Genomic DNA, 18,900 nt, shown 5'->3' with positions numbered 1-18,900 from the left:
ACAGTTAACAAGCAGTTGTGTTTGCATAGCTATGTTTCGGCTTGAAGAGTGGGATATGGTAATAAATTTACAGGGTACAGAGGAATAACACCTAAGTCCTCAGGAATGGCTACGCAAGAGGGGGCAATATTACCCGTACGGCACCCAAAATGCGAAACTTCAAAAAAATTCAAAAAAATAAATATATAAACAAATAAAAATAAAAAAAAATATAAAATATATATACACATATATATTTATATATAATAGATTAACACAAGGGGCAAATGAGCATGCGGCTCACCTGATGGTAAGTGACTACCGCCGCCCATGATCACCCACAACACCAACGCGGCATAGCAGGTGTGCTGCTGGCCTCTTAAAAAGGAACATCCTCTTTACTTGAAGGTTACGATTTCTTATCTTTACTCTTTTACATGTAAAATATAATTTAAATTTTATAATAAATTTTAAATATAATTTGTTTCTACCGTGAAGCAGTTGCGTCGCTATGTTTCGGCTTGAAGGGTGGGATATGGCAGTAAATTTACAAGGTATAGAGGAATAACACCTGAGTCCTCAGGAATGGCAACGCATGGGGGGTATCATGGGCGAAGCAGTATACTCTGTTATGTCCATGGTACTGCTCATGTCTATAGGCGACGGTTACCACTTTCCATCAGGTGGGCCGTCAGCTTGTTTGCCATTCTAAGTTGCATCCAAAAAATTGTGATTGCTATATTGCTTTACAATTACAAATAATATGAAAACCACAGTAAAACTTTTGTATGTCTGTCTGTATGTTCGTTATAGAAACAAAAACTACTCGACTGATTTTAACGAAAACTTAGTACAATTATTCTTCATACTCCTGGGCAGGTTATAGTATACTTTTCATCACGCTACGATCAATAGGAGCAGAGCAGTGAAGGGAAATGTTGGAAAAATGGGAGAAGTTACTCCATTTTTAAACTACCGTCGCGTGTGCAGCCTTAATGGCCACTTTTTAAAATGTAAAAATGTCCACCCGTGCAAAGCCGAGACGGGCCGCTAGTTTAATAACTAAATAAATTCACTGATGTAATTGGTATAATAATGAATAATTGCCTAACAATATTGTAACTCGTCAATTCGACCGTTTTAACCGCTTAAAAGTACTTGTAAACAAGTATATTTAAATAAAGATTATTTCTTATCTTATCTTTTAAAAACCACAACATGGTACCTAGAACGACAGACCTTAATAATAGTTACTAAGTAACCTTTATTACTGCCATGTGATTACGACGTACAATGGGCCACCCTTTCCTTTCCTGTGAGTGTCGTAACAGGCGACTAAGGGAACTTAATAGTCAAGAAATGGGCAGCAGTGTCCTTCTTGAAACACCACTAAACCCTAACATAGTTCATTGGGGGGAAAGGGATTGTTAGTAATGGAGATTGAGAGTCCCATTGCTAGCAATATACACAACCAGGTCGACCTCCTCGCGGTTCCCCTGGAAACTATCATGGTTAATTCCTGCTGAATTCATCATGATGGGCTAACTGACCTGTTTTCATTCTCATCTATACATACATACATACAAAAGTACTTTTGATTGATTTTGCTAGTCAATAGTACTTTTGACTGGTTAAGAGTTTTGACTGCAACATATATAATCATAGAATTAAAAAAAAATACTTGTGTATTCTCAAAAGAAAAAATGTATTGTCTGTAGTCAATCAATTGGAACGCCTTGACCACATACAAACTTGTAAGTGCATTGTAAAATTAAAAAGTTTGAGAATCCTTGCTTTGTATATAAATTTCAACAGCAAGTATAGATAGCACTTTAGTTATAATTTAGAACCACTGACTGCTCTTAAATCCACATTGTTTAACCAGTAGAGTAATCAAAGGGGTATTATGTTTATTAATATTTTGCGTCAGGGGTGTTCTTCTCTACAAATCTGTCCGATTCTAGAATAAAGGCATACGGGTATGCGACCCCAGCCTCCCGAGCCGCTACAGTGTCCCAGTCCTTTCCGCAACTACAGTGTCCCCCCATTTCCTTTCCCACATAAGTCCCTTATTCCTCTCATTTACTAATTTCCTTTACGCATTTCCAACGTTCCCTTCCTATTTTCCTCAATCCTTTTCTCCATACCGTAGGTGGCGGAGACCACCAATAAATGCATTCCCAAAGAGGGTTGACGTCAGGCAGGTGGCCGGTTGTAAAACTATAAACCAAATCTTTTTGTAATATGGATAAAAACATATTACGGCGACCCCAAATGATTGGGACAAGGGTAGGAAGATGGATATTTTGCGAAACAAAAATCAGTCAACATCTTATCGGATTAAATAGGATATTGTAAATGGAATAACTTAGCAATTTATCACTATATTATCATGTATATCTAAATATATATATATGTACTTATATCAAAGTTTAAAATTTTGTAGATTTCAAAAATTTAAGATTTTAAAAATGTCTTGTACACCATAGACGTCATTATATATTTTTTTAAATTACATAAAAAATACTAATAAAAATAATAATATTAGAGAATCTCAATGAATTTATGAAAAATAAGTCTCTCGAATAATAAAGAAAATCATTATTAAATTTTTATTCATAAATAAAAAATAAAAAAATATATTTTAATAATTTTAAACTGATTTCAAAAAGAATGAAGTTCTAAATTCGGTTGTGTTTTTTTTTATGTTTGTTACTCCATAAATCCGTCAATAGTAAATCGAATTGGAAAATTCTTTTTTTTTATCGCAAAGGATATACTTACAGTAAAGTGCCACAGAAATTTTATCAAAATCGGGATAGTAGTTTAATTTCTAGACCAAAATAACTGGTTTTATCACAATTGAAATGATTTTTTTTTTGTGGGACAATAACTATAAATAAAAATAGGATAAATGTAATTCGAATCATATACACGTGTCTCGTGTCCGATCAATCGATCGAATCACTCGACTTGACACGTGGATAGTAATATTAGTTACATGGCGTCGTGAAACCGTTGGCAGTTCCTTTTAATTGATTACTGAATAAAATAATACTGATTTCATTTATTTTTAACTAGCTTTTAATCGCGACTTTCGTCCACTCGAACGGGATATGTCGATTGATCGGGATATAGAAGTAGCTTATGTCCTTCTCCGTCGTTAATAATACGTACATGCTAAATGACATGACGAAATAATCGACTGAGTCGTTAAAGAAGTCCCATAACATTAATTAGTAAACAAATTTAATCGCAAAAAAATAAAAATAATATCTTGTTTTTAATCACGCACGCACGCATGCACCCACGCACGCACGCACGGAAGCACGCACACACACACACACACACACACACATAAACCCGCAACCGTTACTTTTCAACCAATTTCAAAAAGGAGGTTCCTGATAAGGGGTTGTAATGGGATCTAACAGCCTAACACATCTTAGAAGAAGTGGTGACACGTCATCTCATTTGTCTTGTTTATTTTTATTTAAACTGTCAAAAAGATCTAATAAAATTTACCAGATGGTGATAAAAATGTCAATAAATTAGCGAGGAAATAGCACACAATTATTATTCGGCAAATCTTTATTTCACGCGCGCACACGCAAGGTGACTCACTGAGAAACTGCATAGACGAGCGATATTAATAAATTGATTTCTAGTTTCTTTTGTTTTTCTAATATACATAGAATGATAAACAAGCTGGCAGTAGCCGCCGCCTATAGACATGACCAGCACCAGGTGCACCACAGAACACAATTTGATGCTCACGATACCCCTCATGCGTTTTAATTCCTGAGTATTATAAATAGTATTTTTTAAATAGGTGAAAATAAAATAGTAACTCGGTCTGCGCTGTTGGTATACACTATCAAGAGGGGGCAATGGATTGTAAGTAATGCGGACTATTAGTCCCATTGCATGCAATATACCCTATCAGGTCGACCTCCGCGTGGTGTCCTCTGGAAAACATTGTGCTAAATTCTAGGTGTATTCATTACGATGGGCTAACTGATCTGCCCTTTCATCCTCACCTATCACCCCTCATTGGCAGGCGGGGTCAATATTCCATTATCATCCATTGAAAAAAATATATACTGACAGGGCACCAGTGAGTGATGCTAATTGAAGATCAAGCTGAGCCATTGGTCCATGGCGACGGATTTAACAATAAATTAACCACAATGGTTTCCAGAGGAAACCACGCGGAGGTCGATAGGGTTAGCAATTAGACTTTTATATCTCTTTTCCTACTAGAGACTATATGGAAGTCGACCTGACTCTGCCAACCATGTAATTAATATTACAAGTATAGATTATATAGACAGAGCATCGAGTCTCGAAAACGGGTCAACTTTTTATCAGCTAATTATTAAATTAGACGACTCGTTTTTTTATCAATGTTCTATATACTTACGTAGATAATGTATCTTGACGTATTTATATTTAATTATTTATTAAATAAAGCAAATTTTCAAGCATTAAAAAGATGCAAAAATTATAAAACAAAATGAATATAGAAGTTATAAAGGTAATATTCATAACTATTTATCACGAAAAATTGTATGAAAAAGTTGACCCGCTTTTCTCGAAGCTTTTGTATGGAGACACTCTATCTATATAATCTAAAACTACAAGATAGAAAATAGTCGACTGTTGATACAGTCGTATGTATGATTACAACAAAATAAAATATTATTATACAATCACATTGTGATACATACTACTCTATAAATACATAAATACATTTATGTAAATAGTGGTACTATTATCTAAAGAGATCGATATTTTTTTTTTTTTCATTTTATTTATTCATAAACAATCGTTTGTAATTGAATGTCATAGTAGGTACAATAAAATTCATACAGTACATGAGAAATAAATTAAATTAAGCACAAAACAAATATTACAGTCACTTAGAGTCATCTCTTAACACAAACAACATATATATTCAAATTTACTATAATAAGAATTCGTCAATTGAGTACAGACATTGACATTATGTATAAATTTTAATGCACAATAAAATTTTAATGCATATACGCGATATACTTGTTAGATACTTAGACAGTACGTCCTTTTTTATTTTACCTTTTTTTTTTTAATTAATTAAACTTTAATGCACAGTGAAATTCTGTACACATTTCGCGGACTTAACACCGAACGGTGTTTTCCACCAGACAACAATTTTTGTCGCTCGTCTATCTGCACCGCGGTCTCTGTTCAGTCGAAGCTGCAACACAATTACATTTTTATTTTTTTCAAAAGAAACATAAAAGTAAAACATAATTCAATTCCTTTTATACTTTAAAAAGAAGTTTATCAATTTACTTTTTATATATTTTTCTATGTTTATTACTTCATAACTCCGCTAGCTACAAAACTGATTTAGAAAACTCCTTTTTTATCTGAAAGGATATACTTACAGAAATTTTATTAAAATCGTTTAAGTAGTTTAGTTTTTAAATCAATATAACTGATATTAGCATCTACTGACAATACACCCCCCCCCCCCCCCCAAGGGAGGCTTATGTTAAGCAGTGGACAGTTAAAGGCTGATATAGCTTTTTTTATACAACGTAGAATGGCAAACAAGCTGACGGCCCACCTGATGGAAAGTGGTAACCGTCGCCTATAGACAGAAGCAGTAGCATGGACATAACAGAGTATACTGTTTCGCCCATGATACCCCCCATGCATGGTGATACAGAACTCAGAATACTAATATCGTAAGCCAAGGCAATTTACAAAATTACGCCCATTAAATTGAGCTGACGCGACGCGGTCACAGATAACAATCTCATAAAAGCTGGACATATTTTACATTTAATAAAAGTGTAAACATAGATATAGTATCTATCTATCTAAATGCTAAGTGCTTCACGAGGTAGGCAGAGAATAAAATAAAAAAAAGTATGTATTTCCGATATATCCATATTTTATTTATAAGTACATATATGTGTACATGGCGGACTTAATGCTAAAAGCATTCTCTCCCAGTCAACCATAGGGAAGCGTCAGAATACTCGAATGCGGTACTAGTAATTATTGATATACATACATACTAAAATTATGTATATAAAAACGAATAAATATATATAAATAACAAATATATTTACATATATATGACATATACTATATTATACACGAAATATCTTTCTCTACTAGTCAATCTTTGGGATGAACAGTGAATCACGAACACGGTGATTCATTATTAGGATTAGATACATTTTAATTCATTAATATTTAATAAGTTTACATTTAAACGTTAGACAAATAAAAAAATAAGGCCATATCATTATAGCTGTATGGTCCCGGCATAGAATAGGCCAACGCTTCCTTTTCCATGGGTGTCGTAAGAGGCGACTAAGGGATGGCGAGAAATAGGCGGCAGCGTTCCACTTAAAACAACTCTAAAGCCGAACTACAGTTGCTAAACCATTTGCCAAGCGTAGCAACTACTGGCGAAAACCCCCAAAGAGGAAGCCTATTCTATGCTGGGATCACGTGGCTAATCAAACCACAGAAATTGTTTTAAAAGTGGATTGCAAATTTTTAAAGGAAAAGCTTATGTATTATACCAAGTTTAATAAAAGCTTGTAGAAAATAAAATAAGATTTATATTACGAAAAATTGTCACATACATACGGAAAAGATATACTTGGTAAACTAGCAAGATTGAATTCAGCGCGGCTAATCTCCAATATGAAATACCACAAAGACCTCTAAACGAGTAACCCGAGAGGTGAAGGTCCCGAGTTCATTGAGAGGTACTAGGGATCACATTGAGGAGACAATGCCTTCGCGACCTACGCCGTTATGATGACCTCGGCGGGTTTTTCTAACCCTGAGGTTAAAGGACATAGAACCCGCAGTTATTTCTTGTTGTCTCTGTAAACTGGCCGTAAAAATGAATAATAGAAAACTTGACATTGAAAATTCAGTATTTATAATGAAAATAATCGATTACAATGGACTTTTTAATTAGATAGATAGATAATTTATTTGCATTACTTACAGCACACAAATTACAATACAAACATAAATAAGGTACTAAATCGCACCTCTATATTCATCATTACTTTACAATTACCATAAAATCCTAAATAGACTATATCGTCACCTCTATGACAAATTTACGAATCTGCAGTTTTTTTCAAATTTGACATTTCATTAAAAATCTACATTTTACGCCATACTACTTATTGTGGCTTCAAATTTCTATCTCTAACGGTTAAAGAAATCGAGTAGCTCGAATCTCCATATTTTTTTGATATACCCAAAGTAAACTCACTTAGCATATTTTTATAGTATTTTCTATAATAAACACTTTAATTTGTAAAATTCAATAATTATTTTATCAATTTTTCAATCCTAATTTAGTTATTTTACATGAATGATTGCTATAACGTTGTTATTTAAACTGAAGTTCTCTCCAAAAGACGTGATTTATACCTTGGTATATTTACTAAAGTGGCACTTTCGTTAGGTTGCTAGATATTAAAATAAATGATTTTCTTTGGCAACTTACGAAACTGACACTTTCGTAGATTTGCTGTTGTATACTCAATACCTAGGAACTCTCATGTATGAAAATGCAAAGTAACGAAAATGCATTTATTTCTGATACTTGTAATGTAATAATAATTAATTAAGCGCATTCAATAAAAAACAGGATTTTAAAACTAAAATGTTAGCATGATCTTTGTCATATCTGTACATGAGAGACATTTAAGAAAAACTATTATGAGGGATCTTGAAGTTCAGGATGAGAGAGGGAGCAAATGAAGTCAAAACAATAATTTTTAGTACACAATTTTTACACCACTTTGTAAATAGGAAAAGCATATAAATTTATCACACGTATGTATAGCCAGAAAAAAGTACGTAAATATTTTGAACAATCAGTGTCTTTGTTTATCTATACTTATAATAAATCTGTAGAGAGGTCAATTCTGTACATGAAATATATTACCAAAATAACTATCAGGAGGTGATTAGTGATAGATACTGATGCCAAAAATGCAATCAGTAAAATTGTTGTCTGTATGTTCGTTGTAGAAACAAAACTACTTGACGGATTTTAACGAAACTTGGTACAATTATTCTTCATACTCCTGGGCAGGTTATAGTATACTTTTCATCATGCTACGATCAATAGGAGCAGAGCAGTGAAGAGAAATGTTAAAAATGTTCACCCGTGCGACGCCAGGACGGGCCGCAAGTACATCATAAAATTCCCCCAATTGCAAACTGCTATAAGGAACGGTCTCCTTATGATAGTCAATGGGGGAGGCCTATGTTCAGCATTGGACAGATAACAACTGATAAATGATGATGAAGGGGGAAAGGAATTGTTAGCAATGAACTTTGACAGCCCCATTGCTAGCAATATGCCTTATTAGGTCAACTTCCACGTGGTTCCCCCTGGAAACCATCGTGAACAATTCTTATTGAATTCGTCACGATGGGCTGACTGACCTACTTCACCCTCATTTATCATCCTTCACTGGTGCTCCGCCGTTGTATACCGATAGCGCGGGTGGGGTTACCATTCCATTATCATCCATTAAAAAAAATGATGATGATGATGAATATCTCTATTGTATATATGTAAATTGATGTTCATGTCTATAGGCGATGGTTACCACTTTCCATCGAGTGAGTCGTTAGCTCATATACCATCCCCAGAGGTATAAAATTACGAATTTTCTCTTTGTTTTTTTGTTATAAAATTATGAACATATCGATTTTATTATTCATTTTAAAATGGTAAATCTGTAATCACGTCAAAACCACTATGTAAGTATACGTGCGCAGGCGCATCTAAGTAAAGATAGAAGGACGTCGGACCTTGATACATGCGAGTTCATTCACACGACCAGTCAGCGGTGACGTCAGTGGCAATTACAGTGATAATTTACGTAACCATTAATAGTTAATAAGGAATGATAAAATGATATACACACGCGCAAAGCCTGGACGCCGGCACGTGTCTTTTTTTTTGCGAAAACAGTGCTGGTTTCGTGTCATGCTGTCGTGATTTTACGATCGAGCCGTGTCATAGTTATTCATTAGGGTGTACTCGTATGAGATTGTTCACAAATCGACATTGAAATGTCAATAACTCCAAACTAATATGGACAAAATGGGGGGGGGGGGGTGGAAGGTTAGTAATGGAGACTGAAAATCCCATTGCTAGCAATATACTTAACCAGGTCGACCTCCTCGCGGTTCCCCCTGGAAACTATCATGGTCAATTCCTAATGAATTCATCATGATGGGCTAATGGGCCTGTACTGAAGGCACCGAAAATATTCTAAATGTGTATCAATTTCAAATACAATGAAGTATTTTAATTTAAGTTTTCAATATACATATTAAGGTAAAATTTATTTTTCCATGTACCATAGAAAATATGTAAGTATAAAATTCTATAACTATTTTATAAATATCAGTCAGGTATTGGTGATTAAACGTCGATAATAGTATTCTGTGATTCATACTAGATGGCGTTGCAAGCGTCCATAAGCTACAGTGACCGTTTGCCATCTGATTATCTATATGCTCGCTTGACACCTTTGTGGTTTACAATGACATAGGGTTATCTTCAACAAAAAAAAATTTTGTTGTGGCGAAAACCAATATTTTGATTTAAAAACTAAACTATCGAATCGCTTTGACAAAATTACTATTATATAGAGACCAAACTATGAGAATTTTTTCAGATAAAAAAGAGTTTTTCAATTAGGTTTACAACTGGCGGAGTTATGTCGGCAATTAAATTGCTTTGCATAGCTCCTTCAGGGTCGGCGACGTGTATGTGACACCCCTAATGTTGCAAGCGTTCATAGGCTACAGTAACCGTTTACCATCAGACACTATATGCTTATTTGCCACCTTTGTGGTATAAAAAAATAAACGAGTCACCAGAGGGAGACTTTGTACAAAAGTCGATTACTTGGGTACCTCTGTCACATTCGTGTTTCAATCGTAAAGCAGTTGTGTTTGCATGGCTGTGTTTCGGTTTGAAGGGTGGGATATGGCGTGAATTTACTGGGTACGGAGGAATAACACCTGACTCCTTAGGAATGGTAACGCATGGGGGGTATCATGGGCGAAACAGTATACTCTGTTGTGTCCATGGTACTGCTCGTCTATAAGCGACGGTTACCACTTTCCATCAGGTGGGCCGTCAGCTTGTTTGCCATTCTAAGTTATATATAAAAAAAATGGTAAAAAATTTTGCTAAATGTTGACTTAAATTGCTTTTCTTTTCAATTTCAAACCAATTCCATATTTAGGTAATTACCTAACTAATTAGTTCATATAAATTACTGTAATATTACTAGTAATTCATTTGAAAAGCTATCAGAATAGAAAATCTACTTGAATATTAAAATAAAGGTAAAATAAATTCCATAGTGGTACAAACTTAGATAAATTACTGTATAAATGTCTCTGGGTATACCATAGTTAGTTTGAATGTTAGCCCAATAGGAGATTTAGACCGTTTTTGGACGTCACGACCTTTGAAATGTCAGGAGGCAGTTCAAGATGACCTTGTCTGTTTATTTGTATAGATACGATCTGCGGTTACTTTTAGGGCATTAGCGAGTTAATTAAACAAATAAACAATATAATATAACGTGCACGTTCCGTATAAAATAACCCTTTTTGTACCCGTGGGTGTTGTAAGAGGTGATTAGAGTCTTAATGGTCGTGAAATGGACAGTAGCGTCCTTCTAAAACATCACAAAAAGTTAACTGCCAATTATGTCCAATAATTGGTTTTTATATTTATTTATACTATTCATATTATTACCTACTAACGACCCAGCGTTGGACTGGCAATATAGTTGAGGTGGCATTTACCAGCCGGGTCCCAGACTGCGTAGGCTCTCCACAGGTCTGGCTTGTGGGGCTTGCGGTGTCGCTACCAACTGGTGCAACTAGCATCATCTAGTCTCGGGCCCCGGACTTATGGTTAGCCACCCGGGCCCTTCCGGCCCAGTCCGAATCTGTAGCTACCCACATTAGCTTCGCACGAGTGCAATATAGTAACAATATGGTGTCAGTATGGAGTGATTAATAAATATTACTATTGTAACCGTCTAAATAGCTCCACATAATTTGTATACATTTTTTTTTAATATTAAAATGATTATAAAAAGCGGTCTATATAATATGAAATACCAACTCTTGACTTTTTTGTAGTCCTAATAATAATTTTCGATGAAAACCGACTTGATTTCTTCCGACATCTTGAACAATTATAGTTATATTTCATCAAATTAACACAAAACAATATTAAATTATTATATAAAATTACCAATATAAACTTTCCTCTTGAATTACTCTGTATAACGGATTGTATTCCGAGGAACTCTTCAATATAATGCTTAGAGCTACCTTTCACCATTGCATCGCTCACCATCGGCAGGGAATCCACTCTGACTGGGAAGATTGCTAGTTGCGAGCTTCAGTCACCGGTGGGTAGGCGCTGTGAGGAATACCGGGGTGTTTTTAGTGGGTAAAAATCCCACAGTACCCATTCGTCGTCCCGCCGGTGGATGGGTCTCTTTGGAAGATTTTCACCCTAGTTAAAAAAAAAAGGGAATTCATCCTGACACCTTAGAATGAGAATGGTCACGCACAGTGTGATTTCAGAAGAGCTTCCTTCCACTAACACTCAGGTTGTGGAATGATCTTCCTGACGAGGCTTTCTCTAAATTACAGTGGGGTTCTTCAAAAAGGATGTATTAAGGGTCTGCAACGGGCGCGTGGCATCGTTGGCAGTACAGACTACATCCAAAGGCTACGGTGATTCTTTTGCTATCAGACTGGCCGTATGTCTGTTTGTCAGCATAGTAGTTTAAAAAAATTATCTATTGATAAAAACAGACGGCGGGTAGTGACTTTATTTTATATTATATAAAGATACGAATATAATAAAACAACAGAAAAATATATTATTTATTTTTTATTCTACAAAAGGCGGACTAAATGCTAGTAGCATTCTCTATCAGTCAACCTTTGGGAACAGTGAATCACGAACGCGGTACTTCATTATAGGGATAGATAAAGAAAATATAAGAATTAATAGTATACGAGTATACCAAATAAATAATACATACCTAAATATAATGGAATATACATATATATGTATATCTACAACTAAATAGATATATAAAATATAAAAAATATATAAATAAAATATAAAAAATTATGATTAGCTACTATTGTATAAATATAAATAAGTAGTTTGTCTTACGCAATATGGCCGCACGTGAATTGTCTAATTATGCACAGAGCTCGTTATCTATTTAAATTAATTAGTACCTAATTATATTAAAACTAATTAGATTCAAGTCGACTTCTCCCTGTCACACTCCGCCATATTCTAAATTCAAATTGTTTAAAAATAAAGTGATTAGCTGTTTTTTTTTTTATATTTATGACTAGTTTCTATCCGTTACTTTGTTCGCGTGACCGAATTTAATATAAGTAATAAACAAACAGCCCTTCCTTTTCCGCGTGTGTCGTAAGGTGCGACTATGGGACCGTAATGATCGAGGGGTGGGTAACAGAGTCATTTTTAAAATATCATAGGCTACGGTAACCCCGTTTACCATCTGGGCCGTATGCTTGTTTGTTACCAAAGTAGTATAAAAAAAATCACCAAAGGCTAACTGTAGCCAACCCGTCTGCCTGGGGGGAAAGAGATTGTTAGCAATGGAGTTTGGGAGCCCCATTGCTAGCAATGTGCCCTATTAGGTCGACCTCCACGTGGTTCCCCCTGGAAACCATCGTGAACAATTCTTATTGAACTCGTGACGATGGGCTAACTGACCTGCTTCATTCTCACCTATCATCCTTCACTGGTGGCCCGTCAGTGTAAACCAATAGCGCGGGTGGGGTTACCATTCCATTATCACCCATAAAAAAAAACGGATAGGATTGTAAATAATGTTGAATATTAGTCACATTGCTAGCAATATACCCAGTCAAGACGACCTCCACGTGCTCCTCCCTGGGGGATTCATTCATCACGATGGGCTAACGGACCTGCTTTTCATTCTCACTTAACACCCCTCACTGGTGCCCCACCATTGGTGTATACCTTTCCCCCCCAGAATTCCATACTGTAGTCTCTAAGAAATAATAATAAAAAGAATAATTAAAATATATAAATTATATTTCAATATATATTGAGTGATTGAATTTTATTTGATGTAGAGGGCAAACGAGTATGCGGCTCAACTGAGGGTAAGTGGGGGGATTGTTAGTAATAGACCACCAGTCCTATTGCTAGCAATATAACCCCTTGTCAAGGAAGTCCCCTTGGAAACCATCATGTTGAATTCCAGATATATTCGTCACGATGGGCTAACTGACCTGCCCTTTCATTCTCCCCTATCATCCCTCACCGGTGTGCCGTCAGCGTTAACCGATAGCGAGGACGGGGTTACCATTCCATTTTTTTTTACAACACAGGGGCAAACGAGCATGCGGCTCACCTGATGGTAAGTGACTACCGCCGCCCATGATCACCCACAACACCAACGGCATTGCAGGTGTGCTGCCGGCCTTTTAAAAAGGAATATGCTCTTTTCTTGAATATTATGATGTGGTATCGGTTCAGAAATACTGCTGCTGGAAGTTGATTCCAAAGAGTGGTTGTGCGTGGAAGAAAGTGCCTTGAAAAACGCACCGTGGAAGACCGCCACTCGTCCAGATTCTCTTTCATTGAAAAAAAAAAACTGATGGTAAGTGACTACCATTGCCCATAGGCACCTGCAAGACCAGCGTAATTGTATTGCTGGCCATTTAGTAAGGAATGTGCTCTATTCTTGAAGGTTCCAATGTCGTGTCTGTTAGGAAATACTGTAGTTGCTAAAATTTCGAAGCGGACGAGATTTGAACCCGTACCTTCGCCATGCCGGGGTCAGTTTTGTCATCAATAAAGCTGCTAAGAGCTTGTTTATAAAATGCTGTAAATATTGCATATTTTCGAGGGAAATATGTAAGTAAAAATAAGTTTTTTTTTTTAATTTTTTTAATTAAAAAAATATTCTTTATTCAATTCGTATTCGTACATTACTATATGAGTCATATACGTATAATAATTAATATTCTAATTTATTTTTAATTAATTTTGTACACTTATTAACAATATTAGACGATCACAATGTTTTTCTTTTAAATTTAAACCGCTTATTAGAAACTACAAATAAATTTTATTAAAAACGAGCATCGTTACAGAATCTTTAATAAAATCAGAATCTTTAATCTTTCTTTCTTTTCTTTTCTTTCTTTTAATCTTTACAATATTTGTAAAGAACTCCGGAGACGCTCAAAGTGATTCAAACGTGTAATGTCTTACGACAGAAAAGTTAAACTTGCGAAAGACAGGTGTTCAATAACTGTTTAGACGTCTTACCGCAAAAGCCTGTCTGACAGATGTTTATGTCTAAATAAAAGAAATACGTTATTAAAAAATAATAGGCATTTAAACTAATAACCTTTATTATAATAATAGATTTTGGCATATAAAACTGAAAATAAATATTATCACAGACTGCAGAATATTTAGTCACTTAGAGTTTTGTTAAACTCTGTTTAGATAAGCAATGTTTTAAATTATTTTTTTGTGTGTGTTAGGTAATTTTGGTTGTGAGTCAATTATGGATTAAAATGGTTATATAACTCATTCATATAACCATATTCGTGTTGGTATGAAAAGCTTGCCGTTTCCTTTTAAAAATTAATAATTTAATATTCCATGCGTTATTTGTCACAAGACCGTCTTTGGAGCTCTTAACTTTAAAGAAAATTAAAAAAAAAAAAACTCTTCATTAAAAATAATTATATCATTACAATAAAAATACGAATACATTGAAAATTGTTTAAAACTAATAAATTAAAACATTATAAAAATTGAATTTATTTACATTAAAAAATTCATAGTATTGTCGTTAAATTGTTGTTTTTTTTTTCTATTTGTATTCCTTATTGCTATGTTTAATACAACATTTGTATGTCACGAGAAGATTTATATATAATATATACATATTCAAATAAGTAACTACAGTTGCCAAGCCGCTTGCCAAACGTGGCAACTACTGGTAAAACCCTCCCTTTGGAGGCCAATATTCAACAGTATTCAAAATCAAAATAGATAATTAATAAGCATCCAAATAAAGGGAAGCAAGCAAGTTTTGAACTTTAACAAGACAGTCTTATACAAAATGATGGTTCATCCGTCATACTCGTGAACGGGTACTGCTTGTAGAGACTGATCTAGTTATCTATTGTTTATAATTGATTGTGACATTTTACATTGAATAATACATACAAATAGAATTCAATTCTTAATTATAGTCATGGGTCAATTTGTTTTTGGGTGGTCAATTTTACATTTGTATGGGTACTAACTCATACAAATGTAAAATTATCTTGTATATAAGTCGATTGATAAAAGTAACTGTTGAGTTTCTTACGGGTCCTTCTCAGCAGACAACAACAATAAAACTATACACAGCTTTTATTTGAATAAAAAATAATTTATTCTATTCTAATGGGAAATTTTATCAAATCTATCAATAAAATGATACATTACAATAATCAATATATTGAACACTTACTTAAAACTAAAATTGAATTAAAATTTATAATAATTTTATTTAATTACATCATTATAAAATTCGTATTATTTTAGTGGAATCCTATTTGCGATGTTACGCCAAGTACCTAACTAACACCAAAGTATAAAATTGAAAATATAAATGTGTCAAATTCATAAAAATTATAAATTTTTCCTCATCTTAACCTATTTCATTATTTTGTTTTTAATACACATTCACTTGAGTCATCAATAAGTAAACATTGTTTCAACTCACACACGCACATTATAAAATCAATTAAGCCCCATCCACACCGATCAGTGCTGATACGTGACGAATAATACTAACCAGTAAAACATTACACGAGGGGAGGTCAAAAAGTTTGCGAAATAGAGGGGTTGGTGGGGGGGGGGGGTTGGTTTACTCGTCCAGGTAGTCACTTATTAAGCACTTCATTAACAGTATAATAGGGAAGAAGTTATGGCCCGAATTGTTACTGGAGATGAAACCTGAATTCACCACCTGAGTCGAAGCAAGAGTCGATGCAGTGGCATAAAAAAGGTACAACTCCTCCGACGAAGTTTAAAGTGTGACAATCGGCCGGAAATATCATGGCGACTACCTTTTAGGATACAGAAGGTATTTTGCTGATCAATTATAAAGATCGTGGTGTAACTATAACAGGACAGTACTACGTTTCTTTACTGGACAGATTGAAGGAAGCTATCAAGGAAAAAAGAAGGGAAAAGCTGTCAAAAGGTGTGCTCCTTTTGCAGGACAACGCTCCGGTCCATATGTGCCATGTTGCGACGGCTGCCATCCACCGATGCGGGTTTGAAAAATTAGACCACCTACCTTATAGTTCAGACTTGGCTCCCAGGGACCATTATTTATTTCCAAAAATGAAAAAGAAGCTGCGTGGAAAAAAAATTGGCGACGATGAAAAAGTCAAGTCTGCGATTTTGAAGTGTTATGGCAGCAAAGATAAACCTTTTTTTTTTTCGATGGTATAAACAAATTATTTGAGAGATATGAAAAATGTATTAAGGTTAGGGGAGAATATATTGGAAAGCAAAAATAGTTTCATGTTTAATTTCAACCCCCTTTCTCCTCATTACGCGAACTTTTTGACCTCCCTTCGTATTACTATATTCATTTTGTATGACAACCTATGCTTGTCACATTAGTAACATTCAATGACGTCATTGTTGGGTTGACTCTGTGATCCGAGATGAGTTTCTAGTTGAGAATATTTTCGACGACTGTATTATACGCGAGTGATATAATATATGACGAAATATTGTTAAAATTGGTTCGTTTTTTATAAATGAAAGTAACAAATATTCCTTGTTCGTCATTATATTTATATGCAATAAAAACCTCAAATATGTCTATTAAAGTCACGGAGCACGTTGATGCTGATGCGTGCCAGATAGCACGACACGCTGATCGTCACGTATCGACGCTGACCAGTGTGGATGTGTCTTTAATCACTGTACATAACTTGTACCGTAATTATACACATACAAAACATTTTTTAATGGTGTAAATATTACAACCATATCACACACACACACACCAAATACACATCGCAAACAAAAAAAATTGCGACATATTTACAATGGGGTACTTTGACAGTGACCTTGACCTTCATGATTGAGAGTAAATCACACATCCGTTTCCATCAGAATACACATCGTAGACAACATTCTTGCTATATTTCATGTAATTTGGGGGTAAGTTGACAGTGACCTTGACCTTGACCTTGACCTTGTAGTAGTCGTAGAGGGCGGTGGCGGCGCTGGCGGCGGCCTAGAGCAGGGCCCTGGCGGCGCTGCTGCTGGGCCGGTGGCGGTGGCGGCGGCGGGCGCGCGGGGCGCGGCGTCAGCGCGGCGGCGCGGCGGCGGCGGGCGGCGCCCAGCGCAGGCACGCCGCGTCCACGCAGCGGGCTCGCTCCGCGCGACGGGACACCTCCTCCAGCACCTCCTGCGGCAACCATCGCCACCGTACACATCTTGCATACCATACATACTATACACTCATAGACCCCATTGCTAGCAACACACCCTATCAAGTCGTCCTCCACGCGGTTTCCCTAAGAACCATCGTGGTTAATTCTTTTTTTTTTATACAACTTAGAGTGGCAAATAAGTTGACGGCCCACCTTATGGAAAGTGGTAACTGTCGCCTATTGACATGAGCAGTTTTAACATAGTAGGCAGTTAAATAAAAAAAAAAAAACATTCAATGATAAATTTTCTGTCTTTATTTTACTTATTTATATTTACCATATTATCAATATTATATTGCTTTTTCATACACACTGTCAACATTTAAATAGTACGAAAAAAAAACGCGTGAGCAAATAATCGCGCGGTTATTTTTAGGGCATTTAACACTCAACGCTACATCTATACGTATATGATCTAAACAATAAAATATACAAAAACGCGTACCTGTTTCTTTAAAACGATATGCTTTCCTTTCCAATACTTCATCAGTCCACGTTCTTGGAGTGTGGACACTATATCGGAGGACGCAATGGCCAGATCCTTGCTCAGGTCTCTGATGCAGAGTGTGGGACCGGAGGCAGAACATAGCCGCCGGAGTAGCGCCTCCTTCCAATAGGATCTGTACGAGATCAGCCCCAAATCTGAGAGAGGCGTCTCGGGAGAGCCAACTTTTCCTTCCACTTTAGTCAGAAGATAGCCTGGTGGGGAAACAGAATTATGTTTAATTTACATTATAGAATTTTTTTTATTCAATTTAGAATGACAAACAAGCTGACGACCCAACTGATGGAAAGTGGTAACCGTCGCCTATAGACATGAATTATATGTCCATAGAGTACAAATATAAGATAATGGAAAGCTTCTCAAGTGGCGACCAGTAAAGCAAGCCAAAACAGCGACAGTATACAGTGACCTTTTTGAACGATTTCTGTATATATGTATAACGGGAATTTTAAGAATTTATCCACATCGACATCTTTATCTCTCTACTAAAGGGCTCTATGAGCAGCCGGGCTGCAGCTGCAGCTGCAGTACGAGACGAGATGCTGTGGCAAAAACCGTCGAACTCGAAGTCGAAGCAAAAACGATAAACACAATAAGTTCATAAAACTACATCTAATATATAAAATTCTTGTGTCACGGTGTTTGTTACCAAACTCCTCCGAAACGGCTTTACCGATATTTATGAAATTTTGTGTGCATATTGGGTAGGTCTGAGAATCGGCCAACATTTATTTTTCATACCCATCAATGAAAAGGATGACCCACCCTAAATT

The 18,900-nt window shown here is 35.5% G+C and overlaps 1 protein-coding gene across 2 annotated transcripts in view; it reads right to left on the bottom strand.

Annotated features, from left to right (window-relative positions):
* Nucleotides 1-14,467: 14,467 nt before the first annotated feature.
* Nucleotides 14,468-18,900, bottom strand: part of LOC113513691 (histone acetyltransferase KAT7) — a 30,731-nt gene continuing 26,298 nt past the window's right edge. For both annotated transcript variants that reach the window (XM_052892802.1, XM_052892803.1), the window contains exons 9-10: nt 18,068-18,321; nt 14,468-17,597 (exon numbers count right to left, since the gene is read on the bottom strand). In XM_052892802.1, the coding sequence (XP_052748762.1) occupies nt 17,496-17,597; nt 18,068-18,321 (356 nt within the window). In that variant the 3' untranslated portion in view covers nt 14,468-17,495. The remainder of the gene's footprint in view (nt 17,598-18,067; nt 18,322-18,900) is intronic.

This window comes from Galleria mellonella, unplaced genomic scaffold, assembly GCF_026898425.1.
Source record: "Galleria mellonella isolate WM207_F2 unplaced genomic scaffold, CSIRO_AGI_GalMel_v1 utg1674, whole genome shotgun sequence".
NCBI classification, from domain to species: Eukaryota; Metazoa; Arthropoda; class Insecta; order Lepidoptera; family Pyralidae; genus Galleria; species Galleria mellonella.
Note: the sequence above shows the minus strand (reverse complement) of the source record. Positions and strands in the feature narration are given on the sequence as shown.